Source organism: Sparus aurata, chromosome 8 (assembly GCF_900880675.1).
Source record: "Sparus aurata chromosome 8, fSpaAur1.1, whole genome shotgun sequence".
NCBI classification, from domain to species: domain Eukaryota; kingdom Metazoa; phylum Chordata; class Actinopteri; order Spariformes; family Sparidae; genus Sparus; species Sparus aurata.
The window spans coordinates 9,682,083-9,698,262 of NC_044194.1; the positions used below are offsets into that span (position 1 = coordinate 9,682,083).

General features: G+C 42.5%; 2 protein-coding genes across 8 annotated transcripts; one reads left to right on the top strand and one right to left on the bottom strand.

Moving 5' to 3' along the window:
• Positions 1-242: 242 nt before the first annotated feature.
• On the top strand, positions 243-4,909 carry calub (calumenin b). Its single transcript, XM_030426112.1, has 7 exons — positions 243-379; positions 1,471-1,703; positions 1,886-2,079; positions 2,188-2,354; positions 2,446-2,506; positions 2,696-2,895; positions 3,571-4,909. Exons 2-7 carry the CDS (start codon positions 1,483-1,485, stop codon positions 3,673-3,675), a joined length of 948 nt encoding a protein of 315 aa, XP_030281972.1. The 5' UTR covers positions 243-379; positions 1,471-1,482; the 3' UTR covers positions 3,676-4,909.
• Positions 4,910-6,420: 1,511 nt separating this feature from the next.
• On the bottom strand, positions 6,421-14,628 carry LOC115586045 (cadherin-related family member 5). 7 transcript variants are annotated; one of them, XM_030424804.1, is made up of 17 exons: positions 14,380-14,628; positions 13,716-13,842; positions 13,409-13,623; positions 11,804-11,860; positions 11,614-11,706; positions 11,445-11,531; positions 11,205-11,315; positions 10,810-10,980; positions 10,130-10,220; positions 9,936-10,042; positions 9,648-9,848; positions 9,407-9,538; positions 9,218-9,296; positions 8,929-9,119; positions 8,807-8,827; positions 7,092-8,022; positions 6,421-6,986 (listed from the first exon to the last, which is right to left on the bottom strand). In XM_030424804.1, exons 2-17 carry the CDS (start codon positions 13,804-13,806, stop codon positions 6,928-6,930), a joined length of 2,637 nt encoding a protein of 878 aa, XP_030280664.1. In that variant the 5' UTR covers positions 13,807-13,842; positions 14,380-14,628; the 3' UTR covers positions 6,421-6,927. The 7 variants fall into 7 exon arrangements, 6 of the variants coding, with proteins under 6 accessions (XP_030280664.1, XP_030280661.1, XP_030280662.1 ...); XM_030424806.1 differs by lacking the exon at positions 6,421-6,986 and adding an exon at positions 8,667-8,735 and having other exon boundaries at positions 7,905-8,022; XR_003984799.1 differs by lacking the exon at positions 6,421-6,986 and adding an exon at positions 8,191-8,735 and having other exon boundaries at positions 7,966-8,022.
• Between the last annotated feature and the right edge of the window lie 1,552 nt (positions 14,629-16,180).

A 16,180-nucleotide genomic window follows, 5' to 3' on the forward strand; every position in this document is an offset into this window, starting at 1 on the left:
GTTTTTGAGAAAGGACAGTAATACAGCTGTGAAGAAATTAAATAAATTGCATTTCTATCGCAGTTCATGACATTTTTTATTTGTTTAATTCTAATTAAAAGCGAATAAGTGCTTGTTTTGGGTTCAGCTCAGCTTACCTGTCCCAGACACTGTGTAGTGGAGTTATGAATGAACGAAGTTTTGTTGCCTTTGAGGACGTGGCGGTTCTCGGCCAATCCAATCATCGATGTTCCCTCGGAGTGGACCAATGAACGAGCGACATCGCACTCGCTTTCGCGGATTCTGATTGGTCGCTTCGCGTTTTAGCACAGGAAGTGTAAGGGTGTGTTTCCGAGGGGAGGGTCTTAAACTCCATCGAGGAACTTCCCTGAAGACACCGGTGAGTTTTCTTGATAAGTTATGGCAAAAAATACGAAAATTAACTCGAATGTGTGTCTCCTGTAGCTATTGTTGATAAAGACGCAGTAAGGGCAGTTAAATAGTTTCTTATTTATCTAAGCTGGACGAGTGAAAATGTAGGTTAGCACGTAAAACTAACGGTACGCTACGTTAGCCAGTCTGATGTTGGTCCCTAACCTTGGATTTGGGATATTAACGGGAACTAACTGGTAGCAACTGTTGCTATGACTCGTTATACAACGACTTTAGCTATATTTAGTGTGTCAGGACACAACATAGTGTGTCACACGAAAGCAGCAAAAATAGCAATGAACGGTCTTTACGTAAGAATGTAGCTAGTTAAGTAGTTTATCCACATACCGCATCACACTGCCTAATGACAGTAACATTGACGTTGCATCCGCTTTATAAAGACTTGGATTGATGTTATTTTTTATTTCAGAAGATCGGCAGAAAGTGTAAACACTGGATTTCTCATTGATTGATAGATACAAATCTAACTAATGTAGTCTAATACAGCAGCCCTACAGTAGCTCTCCATCTAGGTTTCAGTATGTTTTTAGATTGGTGTGTATGGTTGGTGGGATATTAAATATTAAAAACAAATGACCGCAAAGTGCAGTACAATTCAAACACCATTGGCTTTAACATAACCATAACAATACTTTGATAAGGATAGGTTTAATTGCAGTGCTGTTGTATTAAGATGCATTAGTTTGAGTTAGGTTTACTTTATAACTTGTTGCGTATTGTTGGTTATGTTAATATTTTTGATAATTGTTGAGCTGGTGATGATATAATATGTGTATCGTCATCTTCTACTAAGTACCAAGAGGAGGAACAAATAAGGGATTGCATCAGCTGGAACAGATTAGCCAAGCAATCCACCTCTCATAGTCAAAGTATTTGCTTGGACTGTGAGTCAATGCGCAGGCATGTGCAGCGTTGAATAGCCCTATGTTGAAAGCTGTGATCACCACTGACAGAAAAGTGCATTGGAAATATAAGGTTTTGTACTGTTTGCGAATTAACCAGAGCTGATTGCGGCTTATTTTGTTATATCTCATCTAGACATAACGCAGGATGGAGCTGCGACCACTTGTCATGTGTTTTGCACTCTGTGTGGTTTACGCCACCAGTAAACCCACTGAGAAGAAGGACCGTGTTCACCACGATGATCCCCTCAGCAACCGAGAGCACGATGACGCAGACAACTTCGACTATGACCATGAAGCCTTCCTGGGACAAGACGAGGCCAAGACATTCGACCAGCTCACACCAGAGGAGAGCAAGGAGAGGCTCGGGTAAGAAGAATACAAGTCTGGGCGTGAATCTGTTTTATGAATGTCCTCTTACAGCCATAGTGGTAATAAAACTGCGGTAATGACCTAATTTCACCTCATGGAGGAGTAAAGTTCATCTGAGGTGATCTACTAAGTGCTCATGTAAGTGAATGAGCTGGATGTTTCATGCCGTCTCTCTACAGCATGTTGGTTGAACGTATTGACGAGGATCAGGATGGCTATGTGACAGTTGAGGAGATGAAGCGGTGGATCAAGCATGCACAGAAGAGGTGGATCTACGACGATGTGGACAGACAGTGGAAGAGTCATGACCTCAATGGGGATGAAGTGGTGTCTTGGGAGGAGTACAAAAACGCCACATACGGATACATTCTTGGTACGCCAACATACTAACTTTACTGTACATATTTGACTCATCCATGAAGTATTACCTGCAAATAGCGCAGACATGCTTTAAAAATGTACTTTGGGTCTCGCCTTGCAGATGACCCCGACCCCGATGATGGCTTCAGCTACAGGCAGATGATGGCTCGTGATGAGAGGAGATTTAAAATGGCAGACCAAGACAATGACTTGAAAGCAAACAAGGAGGAGTTCACAGCCTTCCTTCACCCCGAGGAGTACGACCACATGAAAGACATTGTAGTGCTGGTGAGTAACAAACGCACACTCACACAGGTGTTGAATAATGTATTGTTTAAATCCCTTTCTCACTGTCTTGTGTGCTCATTTCTTCCTCTAGGAAACCATGGAAGACATAGACAAGAATGGAGATGGTTTGATCGATTTAGACGAGTACATAGGTGAGTTCTTCAGAGTGTACTACACACAGTTGAAAAGAGCCAGAAACAGTCCATACTGGTTAATGTTTGAGGAACTCTTGTGAAATTTCGCAATGTCTTAGACCAACATTACATGTACGTTTACTAAGAAGCATTGCAGCATCATCAACACCCTCACTCAGCATGTTCCTATCCTTTTCTGCGCTCTAGGTGACATGTACAACCAGGAGGGAGATGCCTCGGAACCCGAGTGGGTGAAGACCGAGAGGGAACAGTTTACCGAATTTAGAGACAAAAACAAAGACGGGAAGATGGACAAGGACGAGACCAGGGACTGGATTCTGCCCAGTGACTACGACCATGCCGACGCTGAGGCCAAACATCTGGTCTATGAGTCAGACTCAGACAAAGTACGAACTGGAAAACTTAACATTTCCACAGAAAAGCTTTGTTGTCATGAATTTTACTTCCTGTCTAATTCACTAAACACTGGGGGAAATTGAACTGCATGTGTGAAAGCTCAAAGTAATTTATAAGTCTGTTTATATAGTATGTACACAAGTCTGTTTGAATGATTGTAGTGCAGGGCTACAAAACACAGAGAACACTTACATAAGTCTCAATGAGACAAACAAGTGCAGAACATTTATGTAAGTCTAAATTTAGACATATAGTCACATTTTAAAAATTCACTTAAAACATCTGCATGTTGTATGTCGGTAGTCGCTTCACAGTGAAAACCAGCCACTGCTCCCCTGAGGCTGTGTTGTTAACCAATAGTCAGTTGGTGTGCCTGTAGTTTGGGGCATTTTTTGACCCTTTCTTTGTCAGCCAGTCCATTTCAGGGGGCTCTGACTTAATTTCAGCTGTAACAGAGCATGATAAATGCAAGAGAAGCAGGCTTTCATCTCAGCTCTGCTGGTATTGTAGCCCTCTGAGATAGAGTATGTGTATTTTCAGATGAGAAAAGTCATTTATTTTAAGCATCCACAAGTGCAAATTAAACAACACATACCGAATACCTACAGTAATGCATACCAAGTCTTTGTGTACTAGGCTCATCATGTTTGCTCTCACCTTCTCAGGATGGCCGTCTGACCAAGTCAGAAATCGTGGATAAGTACGACCTGTTCGTGGGCAGCCAGGCGACCGACTTTGGAGAGGCTTTGACTCGACACGACGAGTTCTAATCATCCACCTGCCTACAAAGACTCTGTGTTCATCTTTTGTACCACCTTACTCCCCTGACAGCGGATGGAGTGTTTCAAACGAGATTAGCTTGCCTGATCCAACGCCAAGGACAATAATTTATTTAATTTCTTGAATGTGCCCCGTTGTACGCACGCTAACGTAAAGTAAAGTGTACATGCTCGGCCAGTATGTTCTCATGCTCAGTTGTCCATAAGATTGGGATGTATTGCCAGCCTTTCCTTTGCTTCCACACACTACACTTGCCTTTTCCAGGTCAGGCGAGGGACAGTGTTAGATGACAATGTTTTTTTTTTATTTGAAAGGATGATTTTATTAAATAGCCATGTTTTGTTACAAAACCCTAATAGGACAAGTTAAGGCTTGCAGTATACAGAATAGTTTGACATCTTTTTTTTTGGTTTTGCAATGCACTGGACTTTGAAGAGTAGAATTGATTTTTAGTCAGTAGAATTTCTTCTACTCTTCTGTCTAATCATGTAATCAGGCCCATTTGTACTTTGTTTTCTTGTCTTTTATTGGCCATAATTTGGTATTGCTGGTGATGTCTGGAATGGGGAGTAAATATTAAATTCCAGTGACAATGAAGACTATTTGGACTTGTGCAATACAGTTTCATCAGTGGGACCTCGCTGTTTGCTATACAGGTCCCCAAAGCATCCATAGAAGCTACTCGAAGGCAGGCTGTGTATGAATTTAGAGACTGACGGATGCTTTGTCTTCGAAGCTGCCTCCTTTCTTCTCTCTCATCACCTCAATAATGTGTTTCTGTGTGTGCGCGTGTGCGTGTGAATCTGTGTGTACATATATTACTAGTATTCTTAATGACTGATTCCCCCTTTTTTATGTTATGTTTTGTTTGACTCAGCTGAACTAACTCATTTGTGTGCCAAGCAAGAATATTTGTCCTGTTTTGTAAGCGGTTTTGAAAGAAAAAAAAAAAAAAAAGAAGCATTTTCCCTACAAACACTTTGCCCTCCTAAATTTGTTATGCTTGTATTCTCACTACCACCATTTATAACCACTGTTGGTAATTTGTATGGTATACTATAATGTATATGAAAATGTTTTTTTACATGCTCACTGCAGTGACCACCCTTTCACTAGTGACTTTACTGTAAATAAGTTGTTGGTCTGCAAACGGAGCACTCTTAACAATCAGGTCCAGTTTTTGTGATTGAGAAGAATGTCTCAATAAAATCAAACAAAGTTGGAGCTTTTAGTTTTCTGGGTTTTTCTTTTTCGCCATCACAGTTTTTCCGAGCTTTTCCCCCTTTTCAGGAAATGCTCTGTTTCCTGGTTTCTTTCTGACCATTGACCCACTTTTCTGTTTTTCAGACCCTTTTCCTCTTGCTACTTCTTTCGGCGAATCATTTGCCTCCTGATCTTTAAAGCAAACATTTAATAGATTGAATCTACAGACACTCATTACATTAAAGCTGAATACGTGTTTCAAATACTTTCGGTTTGTGTGCGTGTGTGTGTGTGTGTTAATGCGGACAGATTATTGTCAGTGCTATAGCATCACAACCACGCAGTTCAAATTAAAATGAAGGCTTAACTGAAAAATGGCTGTGGTCTGAGCAAGGGTGCTGAAACTAGGGAGCTAGGAAGTAGGAAAGTGACATTTTACCCCCCTGTATTCACTTGTGTGATCCCTTAACTGCGACTCTCGGGCCACCATTAGGTCAAAATTTTGATTTGTCCAGTGCTTTTGTTCATGAGTAAATAGACTTAACACTATTCATTGAGAATCCTAGCCTCAGGTTTTACATACTCATGTATTTGTGTATAAAGATTGTGTAGGTTCTGAATGCGCAAAGGAGTTTAGAAGAAGTGGGTTAATCTGCAGGAGGTGAAAAGCTGATGTTTGATAACAGACCTACTGAGGTAAGGTGACAGATTGCTAATTAGAAAAGTACATTAGTCACATGCTGCAGACATTGCTCTTGTCAAACCTACTGAATGCAGCTTTCTCATCCTTTTTGACCCACCAGGTAAAGACTTCAATTTGTTTATGACTAAATACGTGCTAAATTAATGGTCTTCCCATCAGTCACAAATGTACTTTGTGTTCAGTGCTATTTAGCAAATGTCATGTTAGCATGCTAACATGGGAATTTGTGGCAATGGTGAACATTTTACTGCCAAACATCAATATATATTAAGTTGTCATAGCGAGCATGTTAGCATTTTGACAGTAGCATTAAGCCAAAAGCATAGCTGTGCCTGGCCCCAGTCTGTGGCTCTTACGTACGTAGGCCAGAGCTGATCATACGAATGACTGTTGTGTTGAGGGTTTTTCCACAATCCACAAAGAGTGTAGCCAACAACAATGGTAGTTAGTGTCAACCTGTTTAAGAAACACTGCTGTAACTTGAGTCTGAAACTTCAGAACAGCCTTGTTAAATGACTTTCTTGGTTTTTCAAACATGGCTGACATAACTGTAATTAACAGATGCTAAAACATCAGAAGCACAAACTGGGGTAAGCTCTGTGCCGCTGAGTTGCTACCATGCATTGCTGTACAATAGTTTTTAAGCAAAGTGGGTCTTCTCCTTATTATTATTATTACAACTTTCACCAACCAAATCCTTTACCTAACCCCAGCCAGCTCTTATCTTATCCCCAACATAACCATTTTGAGCATTATAGCTAAACTTAAGCAGTGCCCCTGCCCATAAGCTTGCTTTAATAACAACTCTTGGCTCATTGATTCAGTTGGACAATAACTTTATTCATGTTCAAAGAAAAAAAAAATGAGGCAGCTTGTAGATTAGGCATGACAAACAATTAATGCTGCAGTACGTTTTGAAAGTTTTGAACATAAAGTAGCAGCTATTTAAAGGAAAAACCTACATGGAGCCACACGGGATGCAAAACCGCTGCTGCACTGTGAGTTTTAAACAATGAGATTAAATGATGTCACAACAGGTGTTTTGCATGTTTTACACTGTGATTCCATGTGGATTCATTTTTAGAGAACAAACAATTTCATTATTAGTCGTAAACAATTGCAGACAGTATATTTGACTTATTCATTCTGGCTGTTCTATAACTAATCTTCCCTTGAATGTGATATATTCTTGAAAAATTGAGTCATAGTTTATGCTGATACGTTTAGTCAACTACATGGTATAAATGGTACAACAGTAAGTATTGTAATTGTGCGTACCTACAGCACAAGCAAACCCACACGGCACTGATGACGTGCCTGTTGCCACCTTTCTGTGTCATCCATCTTCACCGTGCCTCCTCCATTCCCTGCCGTCCATCCCATCACTCTCAATGCCTGCGATATAGCAGAGTCATCACTTACTAAATGTTAGAAATATGGGATTACAACGAGCCATCACCCTCAGCAGCTCTTCTTCGTCTGACTCGAGCTCCTCCTCACCTTCACTGTTCTTGTCAGCATCTTCATCCCCGAGAAAACCATCATCATCCACCCCCTCTGCCTGGCAGCAGTCTTGCGTATTTCCTGAGATTGTTGAGGGCCTTCTGTCCTGAGATGGACTGCCAGCGTCTGAAGCCGCATGTGGGTGTTCTGCTTCGTCTGTTTGATCCAGTGATGTGGATTGTTGGTCTTCCTCTGCGCTGAGGGTCATTGATGTTTGCTGTGGCTTTGTTACAGGGGTATCTAGGGGAGATGTATCTATATGGACCAGCTTGGCTATGAAAGGTGCATGGTCAGGGGTAGTTGGGGGTGTACCGACCTGTTTCGGGAGGGGTGAGGGCAGTAAAGGGGAATATGGGGGTGTCTTCACACGAGGTTTACAGAAGGGTTTGTCTATTTCTGCTGAGGCAATTCGGGTATGGCTGCATGGAATACTGGATTGAGAGGTGGGGCTGGTGACGGGCTCAGCAGGGTCGTTGTTGGTGGTTGTTTGAGTATTTTGTGAATCAGAGCGGGTGATCGGTGGGGTGGTGGTGGAATCATGGGTCGGAGGGCTTGGGCTGGTGTTAGGTAGTGCTGTAGTCGAGTCAGGTGATGAACAGGGGTTGACTTTAGGTGCATCTTGAGCGCTTTGTGTCGGGCTCAAGTGTGTAGGGGCTTGCTGGAAGGTGGGTGAACTAGTGGAGGTTTTGGTTGGTGTCAACACATTATTATTGAGGATCACAGGACTGTGCACAGTTTCAGTGGGGATGAAGCTGGTGTCGGGGGCAGCAGTTGTTGTGGGTGGAATGGGTCCTCGGGAAGCGGGGAGGTCTTGGTGAGTGTAGATGCCAGGGTTGTCTGGTAAGCTGAAGGAGGGATTGTAGGTTCCATATTCTTCGTTGTTGTGGGGCACTTCCTCCATGTGTGGCATGGCATTACGGTAACTCAACTGAAGAGCAACCACAGTCATCAGGTCAACATTTGGAAAAATTTTATCTCAGAGAGGAGGTGAGTGAATGATCCTGGTTCAGTGTGAAAGGTAGGAACTTCACGGCCTTCTAAGAACCAGGAAGTCTAACCTTTACAGAATGAATCAGTGTTTATGTGTGTCATTTACTTTCAAGACTGATGAGGTGTCTTTAGTTTAAATACTGTATAACTTGAGCTTGAACGTAATTCTCAAAACAAGGTCCGGTTTACTTGCTCCAAGCGTACAACCACATCTTCACACCTTAATCAGAGGACAAGATGTTTTGAGATTGAGAATGTTTTTGTTAAACTGTCTAAAACATTTTCTTCAAGCATTCATTTCATCTTTAGGAGTTTATTAAAGGGGAAGGGACGGGGAAGAAAGGGCCACGTGTTCACCCAAAGAACCTGGAACTTTTAGGATTACTTTCCAAGGAACTAAAAGGTTCTCTGCCCATTGTTGTCTGCGTTTCCAATGCAGTCTAATGAGCCACTGACATGAAAAGCGGTAGCCTTTTCTACATGTCATTTTTGCACACAACTAAGGCCTGGGCCCATCGGACATGTCTGGCACTGCACTGAGTTCCTCTACTATGGAAAAAATGACTACCCCCAAGCATGTACCTTTTGGGGTCGCTGGAATTTAATTTAGACCTTGGTCCCTCAAAGGTTCCTAGTCCTTGGGGAAGGTTCCTGGTGGTGGAAACGCGGTTTAGGACAAGGATAGGATTAATATGAGCTTCAGTATTAGATGACTAACTCACCAGCTGGAACCAACGTAAGCTCTGTAGAAGTAAATGCAGGAGAAAATATTTTCAGAAACTTAAACTTCCACAAAAACAAATCTTGGTAAATTAATCTAGATTATAGAGATTAAGGCTCTCACCACATTTGGGTGTTTGCCCTGGGCCACACAGCCCCTCTCCAGTGGGTCCCTTTTCCCCTTGTGTTTTCTCTTCAACCACATCACCATAGACACGATACATCCAAGTAAAGCTGTGAACACCAGGCTCAGAAACAACGCTTTTCCCACAGTGCAGCCTGTCATACGGCCAACTGCCAGCGGACTATATGGGACTGCAGTTTACAGAGACAGACATGCAGAAAGTTTGGTTCAGTCTGCAGGATCATCAGCAATCAGCAATGAATGTAAGCACGTTAGTTTGTGTCCTTACCTGATTGTCCTTCAGATAACACCTCTACCACCACAGTAGCAAAGGTGGCCTCACCTGACTCCTGGTCTACAGCCATTACCTGCAAAGGATTTTGATTTGTAGTGGCTGGCTTTAAATATGAAAAATCAGTGATATGATCTCTTGAAATCAAACAAGAAATCCACTGATTACGTTTCCACTGAGACTCACCTCTAGAACATGTTTCTGCTTTGGTTTGAGCTGGTCGGTCCTGGTGATCAGAAAACCATCATGTGTGATCTGGTAGATGTCCGTGTGATTCGATGTAGGACTGAAGGTGAAGTGAATTTTTGGATTGAAATCCTGTCAATTGATGGAGACAAGGGAGGTGATGGGTAACAATATTAGTCAAATATAGGACTGCTCTGAGTATTTTTGGGCTGTGGCTGTATATGGTGTTATGAGTACATACGTGGTTGAAGTCTTGATCTTTTACATGTAACATCAAGGCCTTGCTGCCATAGGTAAAAACCAGAGAGGCCAGGTTCTTTCCTGCAATTACAAAACCTTGATATTCATCCCTGTCGAACTTTGGATAAAACTCATTGACTGCCAGAACTCGGACCAGCACTGTGGCAACAGAGTACTTCCTGGGGTCGTCGTCCTGATATGCCTGGTTGCAAGACACAGAGAGAAAGTAAGACAAAGCAGTGAGAATGAAATCTTTCATCCCAACACTAACCGAATATGTGAGACTTACCATAACCTGTAGCTCCAGCACTGGAGTTGTTAGTCTGTCTGTAATCGTCCGAATCAGTCTCACCTCCCCTGTCTCGCTGTCCATCAGGAAATGCCCGTCATCGTCTCCTGGCATGAACAAAAACGCAGTCAGAGATGCATACATGCAAGCACAGCACATTTTGAATATCGACTTGCACCGTGTGTGCATGGTACCTGAGAGAATGGCATAACTGACTGGAGAGCTGAGTCCTCTGTCTCCATCCACCGCATGAATTGGACCAGGAGAGAAGTCCAACACAATGTCCTGCAGTATGACATACATTTGTCAAATTTGTACGACATTTAAAACAGCAACCTAGTGAATCAATCTGGATGTTGCAGCTGGACTCTCAGATCTGGATCGAAACACGTGTCGAAAATCTAAATTTAACATGAGTTTTAACGTAAAAAGTGCAAGTACACAATTTCAAATATGCTTGATAAAACCATATAGCAACGCATCAGGAAAGATGCAGTGCACAAGAATAAAAATACAGATCAAAAGTATCTATATTCAAAGAACAAGAATTGGTGTAGTGTTGCATCCAATCATCAGTGTTGCTTTCTGGACTTGAAAAATTGAAGTGTTTTGAGTTAAATTAATATATGTAGAGTGTAATTTATTGTCACAGAGCCTACAAAGCTATTTTCCATATTTTTGGAAAAATTGATGTTGTGGAGGTACTTTCAAGGGATTTGTGCATTTCTCTGGATTGAGCGGTTTGATACTTTCACAGTCCTGCTTTATTATGGAAAAATTAACGGATAACTTGCTTTTTCAATCTGGGACCTTTAATGGACATTTCTATATAGCAGTGGTAATATACGCGTTGAAGGAGGGTTTATCAACTGACCTCGTTCCCCTCTGTGACATTGACTGTGTACACAGGGCTGGTGCAGATGGTGCTGGTCTCATCCTGGAAAAGCAGCATGCAGGGCAGGAACTGTGGGTACTGGTCATCTCCATCCAGGATGTTGATGGTGACGATGGTGCTGGTATTGAAATGCTCAGCTGTGGTCATTTCCTGAGATAATGACAAGTCAGGAATTCTTTATAGGAAATTGCCTTGATTAAAAATGTCTGCTAAAGAAATGGATACTGAAGAGGTAGTTCATCTTCTCTACGTAGTAAGCATCCGGAGCATCAAGGAATCAACTTTACTTTATTTTCTCAGGAAGGATGATAAAAGCATAGAAATTAATTTGATTTAGTTGAATATGGAGACATTTAGAGAAATGAAATGTTTACCGCAGCGTGGATGGTGACATTAAGCAGTGTTTTGGTCTCATAGTCAAGAGGTTTGGACAGGATCACCTCTCCACGGTTGGGGAGATCAACTCTGAAGTACTGTGCATCCGGCTGCAGAACAGACACACACACACACACACACACACACACACATACATATGTCAGCAATTATCCAGTGATTTTGTGTGTGAGGGGTAATGCTGTGTAGAAACACTGAGGAGAGTAAAAAGTTGAACTCACTGATGTCTGGTCAATGGAGTAAATGATCTTGTCATTATCTGCATCTATTGCCTGGACGGTAAAGACCACAGTGTTCACTGGAGTCAACTGGAAAACATAAAAGCAGAAAAACACTTTAGAACATGAATCCTGAGTATTTTGTGTCCATGTGTTGGTGAAACAGTCATACCTCACTGATAATGAGAGAGAGGACAGTGTCGTCTGCAAACGTAGGTAGATTATCATTCTCATTGAGAACCTCCACCATGATCCTGTACACACTCTGCAACAACAGCAAAATGAAAAAAAAGAATTAAAGAAGTCTGAACGTGGGATGATTGACTAAAGAGATATTAGATAGATGACGGCACAGTGTGTACCTGAAGTGTGTCCTCCTCATGACACGATAACTCAGCCATCAGGACAGGACCCTCAGTCTGAGAGACAGGAGAACAGAGAGTCATTGTCTAAATCATGAAAACCAAAAGAGCAAATGAGTGGCAAGACAAAACAAAGGAAAAACTTTTCATTTCAAAAGCTCATAAAATTGAGCTGTTTTCAAGTTATTTAAAGAATAAACCCAGGCTTAAAAAACGTTTTGAATTAGTTTTGCATTTACTGCTCACTCTCACTCTCATCTTCTTCTTCTCTCTTTTCTCTTTCTCATTCCCTTTTTAACAACATGACCTATATTTGTCGGATGTGTTGTGTAAGTGTAGAAAAACGTAATATTGCAACATGCAGTTTCACTAAATTTGTACACTGCCCAGCCCCCCCAAAAATTTGCACACTATTTTGTTTGACCGCCGTCACAATTTGAGCCAGATGAATCGTGGCAGCGTCATCCTGGAATATGCTACCCCATCAGGGAAGAAAAAATCCATTGATAGAAAAACCTGTTCATTCACTATTCAGCTAGTCAGCTGACCTGATTAACCGTAACAACCCCAGATCAACACAGGCTTGTATGGTATGGTAAATCTGTACTCATCAGACCACATGACCTTTTTCCATTGCTCCAGAGTCCAATCTTAATGCTCCCTAGCAAATTGAAGCTCTTTTCTCCAATTAGCCTCACTGATAAGTGGTTTTCTTAAGGCTACACAGCTGTTTAGTCCCAATTACTTGAGTTCTCTTTGCACTGTGCATGTGGAAATGCTCTTACTTTCACTGTTAAATATAGCCATGAGTTCTACTGTTGATTTTTTTACGATTTTGATTTCACCAAACGCTTAAGGGGCGATCATTCAAGATCTTCTTAAAGATGATGGTTCACCACTGTCCTCCCAGCTTTTAATATTGCGTTGGATAGATTTAACCCAATTGTAGCAGTTTAAGCAGCCTCTATATTTGTTTTCTTTGCTTGATGCAAGCCGATACTTTGACCCTTATGAACCAGAGTCTTTTCCACGACAACAGGATATGTCTTCCGACATGGTTGATTAAGACATCAAAAGCTACTATAGGCATCACTTAGGGTTAAATAACTTGTTGCCAGCTGATGCATATTAATCACTTATCCAATTGAAGGCTCTTAACTATTGCTTAGTTACAGTAAATCCAGGTGGGGACTTTGTTTTGGCCAGGCCAGGTATTAGTCATACAAGTAGAAAATGTTAGGGTGCTGTGCGAAACTTTGTAGCTGTAGTAACTATCTTTAGTTTATATATATTAAATAATAAGATATGTTGACGGAAATTGAATGAGAGACAGACAAAGAAAGAGAGAGAGAGACTGTTAATCTGGTTGACCTTTTTGCAGCTGCCATGATGTAAGACAGCTGGCTGGGAACAGGATGACGGTAAGAGCGATTGTGTCCGGTCCAAGGAAGAGGCTGTAGGGTTCAATCTTACAGTTTGTTCTAAACTTAGTAACCTCCTCGTTGCGGCTCTGCACTATCACAACTGTTCCAACAGCCTCAAGGAAATGGTATTGCTCCAACACTCATGTCAGTGCATACACGGGGCATATCCTGACTCATTTACCTCTCGGTCGAGGACCTTGTCAGCTGACGTGTTCAGCCGGAGGTTTCTCTCATCCAACAAGAACCAATGAGCGTCTTTCCCATCCAGCCTCCAGTGAACCCCCTCCATTGTGGTGTCAGCCATGAGTTCAGCAACCACTATTCCCGGAGGGCTGTTTTCTCTGATTGTTGCGAACACATCCTGACCGTCCAGACATCCACCCCATCCTGACATCCCTGCGTCAGCGCAAACACAAATGCATAATGTAAGAAATGAATTCCTGCCAAGATCTCAACTCTAATGCGAAACAAATGCAGAGCGGTGTTACCTGTGGTTGCGGGCAGACACAATAGGACCAGCAGTGAGCAGACTAGGGCCTTGGCTTGGAACAAACTCCATTTCAGTTCAGTGAGGGCCATTCCTGGGCTCAGTCAGGCCTCAGGAACCAGTTCTTGCTGAGTGAAGAGAGACAAATAACAAAAGACGGTTAAGTAAACAAAGTGATCCTTTTACCCTCCTACAGTGTAAATGAATGGACTTAGCTGTGCCTTGATGGCAACGTGTCTTAAGAATCATCATTAAGTTAAGACGCTGGTGCACAGATACACTCTGCGTTGTTCATTAATTCCTCTAAATCCCCTGTAAGTGGGTTTCTGCATGGCTTTCCCCAGTCTGAGGGAGCAGATCAGCAGAATAGTAGCCTGTAATCTTTCTTCTCTTCATGATTTCCCTTCTCCTTCCCTGTCCATCTCTGCACACTGGTACTCTTCTGAGTGGAGACCCGCCTGTCAGTCTGTTAACAGTGACGTTCACGTAGCATAGATCCTCTGATTCATACTCTCCCTGTATCTGTGGCTTAGCAGAATCCGGGGTCACATCTTACTGAAACAGCTCCTCTGCTGCGAACGTGAAGTAAACCAACACATATAAGCCTTCCATTACACACTCAATTGAGCTAAACTATGAAAACAGACTGTTGTCAGCTGTCCGACCTGTTGTTGTCAAATCCTCTGCAGCTCGTCTGTCAGTCTCCATAACCTCCTGACTTGTGATGGAAGCAGCATCTCTGATTCCCCAAAAGCCTGAAAAGCCACTAAACGCCCCTCAGAACGACAGACTGGGGCTTTTTGGAATAATCAAAGTGACAGCAGTAGATAACACAGGCAAAACACACACACACTCAATCGCACGCTGATCCACCCCTACATACATTAAAAAGCAGACAGCAGCTTATGGTGTGTATCCAAGGATAAATGTCAGCTCAGAGGCTAAAGCCTGAAGGCGGGACTTACCTGGTCAGGGACAAGGACCGAGCCAATCAGCTTAGACGCTGGGCGGTGAGAAGAGACGCGGGTCACAAGTGAATTTAAGAGATTTGTCTGGCACAAGACACTTGACCTTTGTAAACAGTTTGACATGCGATCGAAGCTCAGCAGTCAGAGCGTACGTAGAGCTCGCTCAAGCTGCAGTCTCTGTATTTAAGAGCATAACAGGAAGTCACATTTACTGTAGTGAAATAGGTATCATACTTAAATGTGTAAATGTATAGGTTAGAAGCTGCCAAAAGAGTCTGAGCATGCACCTTGGCCACACAGCTTGCGCCTCTTGGATTTGTTCAATCACCTAATGAGGTCTGACAAGGGATTAGCTATCAAACATCAGCTGTTCACCTTCTGAAGATTAACCCACATCCTTTTCCCCACTTGTCCCAGCATGCACAGACACAGGGAGAGACTCCTGCGATGAAAGCTATCGTCTGGCTCCATGAGAAATCTTTTGGTTAGTGCGGCCTTGTGAGTGGTTTCCATTGTGAGATAAAAGCGGGGGGGGGGGGGGGGAGCAGAAGTGTGTGGAGACTAAAGTTTGCCTCAGGGGGAAAGGAGGAACACTGCACCATCTGTGTCCCTGACAGAGAGAGAACACGGAGGACGAGCAGCTCTCAGATCAGATAACTGTTTAAAGATGGTAACTCCGGCAGAAATAACGGCATGAATTGAGAGGAGGAAACAAACGCTCTGTGTTGTCGCAACAAGCTAAAGTTAACAATAGCTGAGCGGATTAACAGATGAGCAGACTTGTTGAGTTTCCTGCTCTGACTGGATGTGACCACTGGATGTCAGCAGAGATGTGGTTAAAAAAAGACTCAACTTTTCTGTTTTATAGTTGCATGCTTTAGCATTTAGTCACATGTGCACTTATCAAACTCTCACACTTGATGCATATGAAATTTAAAACAGGAGATTTTTTCAGTGTATTTTTTTTCCACTGTGTGTATAGTTGGTTGGGTGTGTGAGTGTGTTTGGGCAAAGCATGCACGACCTCTCAAATAAATCAAGGCTGTATTAATGCATTAAATGATTAAACACTGCAAAAATCAAATGTTGCATTTAATGTTAATAGATCTTATAGATTGATTACTGTGCAGCATGCAGAGCAGCACTGCTCTACAGATGTCAATATCAGTCTGTCAGTCAGTCCACAATGAAATATCTAAAAAACTATTTGATAGATTAAGACTACATTTTGTGACAACCAGTGATGTGCACGAGGGGGGGGCAGGGGGGGCAGTTGCCCCCCCTCGTGGCTCAATTGTTGAAAAACGCGCGCTAAAGTGCCCTCCTGGGAGCCAAAAGGTGTGCTAAAGTGCCCTCTTGGGAGCCAAAAAAGCGTGTCAAAGTGCCCTCTTGGTTGGCAAAACACACTAAACAAGGGGACCTTGGCTGGTTAAAACATGATGAACTGCCCTCTTGGGAGTCAAAACACGCACTAAAGTGGCCTCTGGGGGGCAAAAAA

Bases quoted from the DNA above. Each gene is read 5' to 3' on its own strand.
- calub (XM_030426112.1), top strand. From the start codon at position 1,483: ATGGAGCTGCGACCACTTGTCATGTGTTTTGCACTCTGTGTGGTTTAC. The intron at 2,355-2,445 runs GTGAGTAACAAA...TTCTTCCTCTAG, and splicing joins TGAAAGACATTGTAGTGCTG to GAAACCATGGAAGACATAGA. The intron at 2,507-2,695 runs GTGAGTTCTTCA...TCTGCGCTCTAG, and splicing joins CGATTTAGACGAGTACATAG to GTGACATGTACAACCAGGAG.
- LOC115586045 (XM_030424801.1), bottom strand. From the start codon at position 13,806: ATGGCCCTCACTGAACTGAAATGGAGTTTGTTCCAAGCCAAGGCCCTA. The intron at 11,532-11,613 runs GTATGACTGTTT...TATGTTTTCCAG, and splicing joins TCTCTCTCATTATCAGTGAG to TTGACTCCAGTGAACACTGT. The intron at 9,120-9,217 runs GTAAGGACACAA...TGTAAACTGCAG, and splicing joins GTTATCTGAAGGACAATCAG to TCCCATATAGTCCGCTGGCA.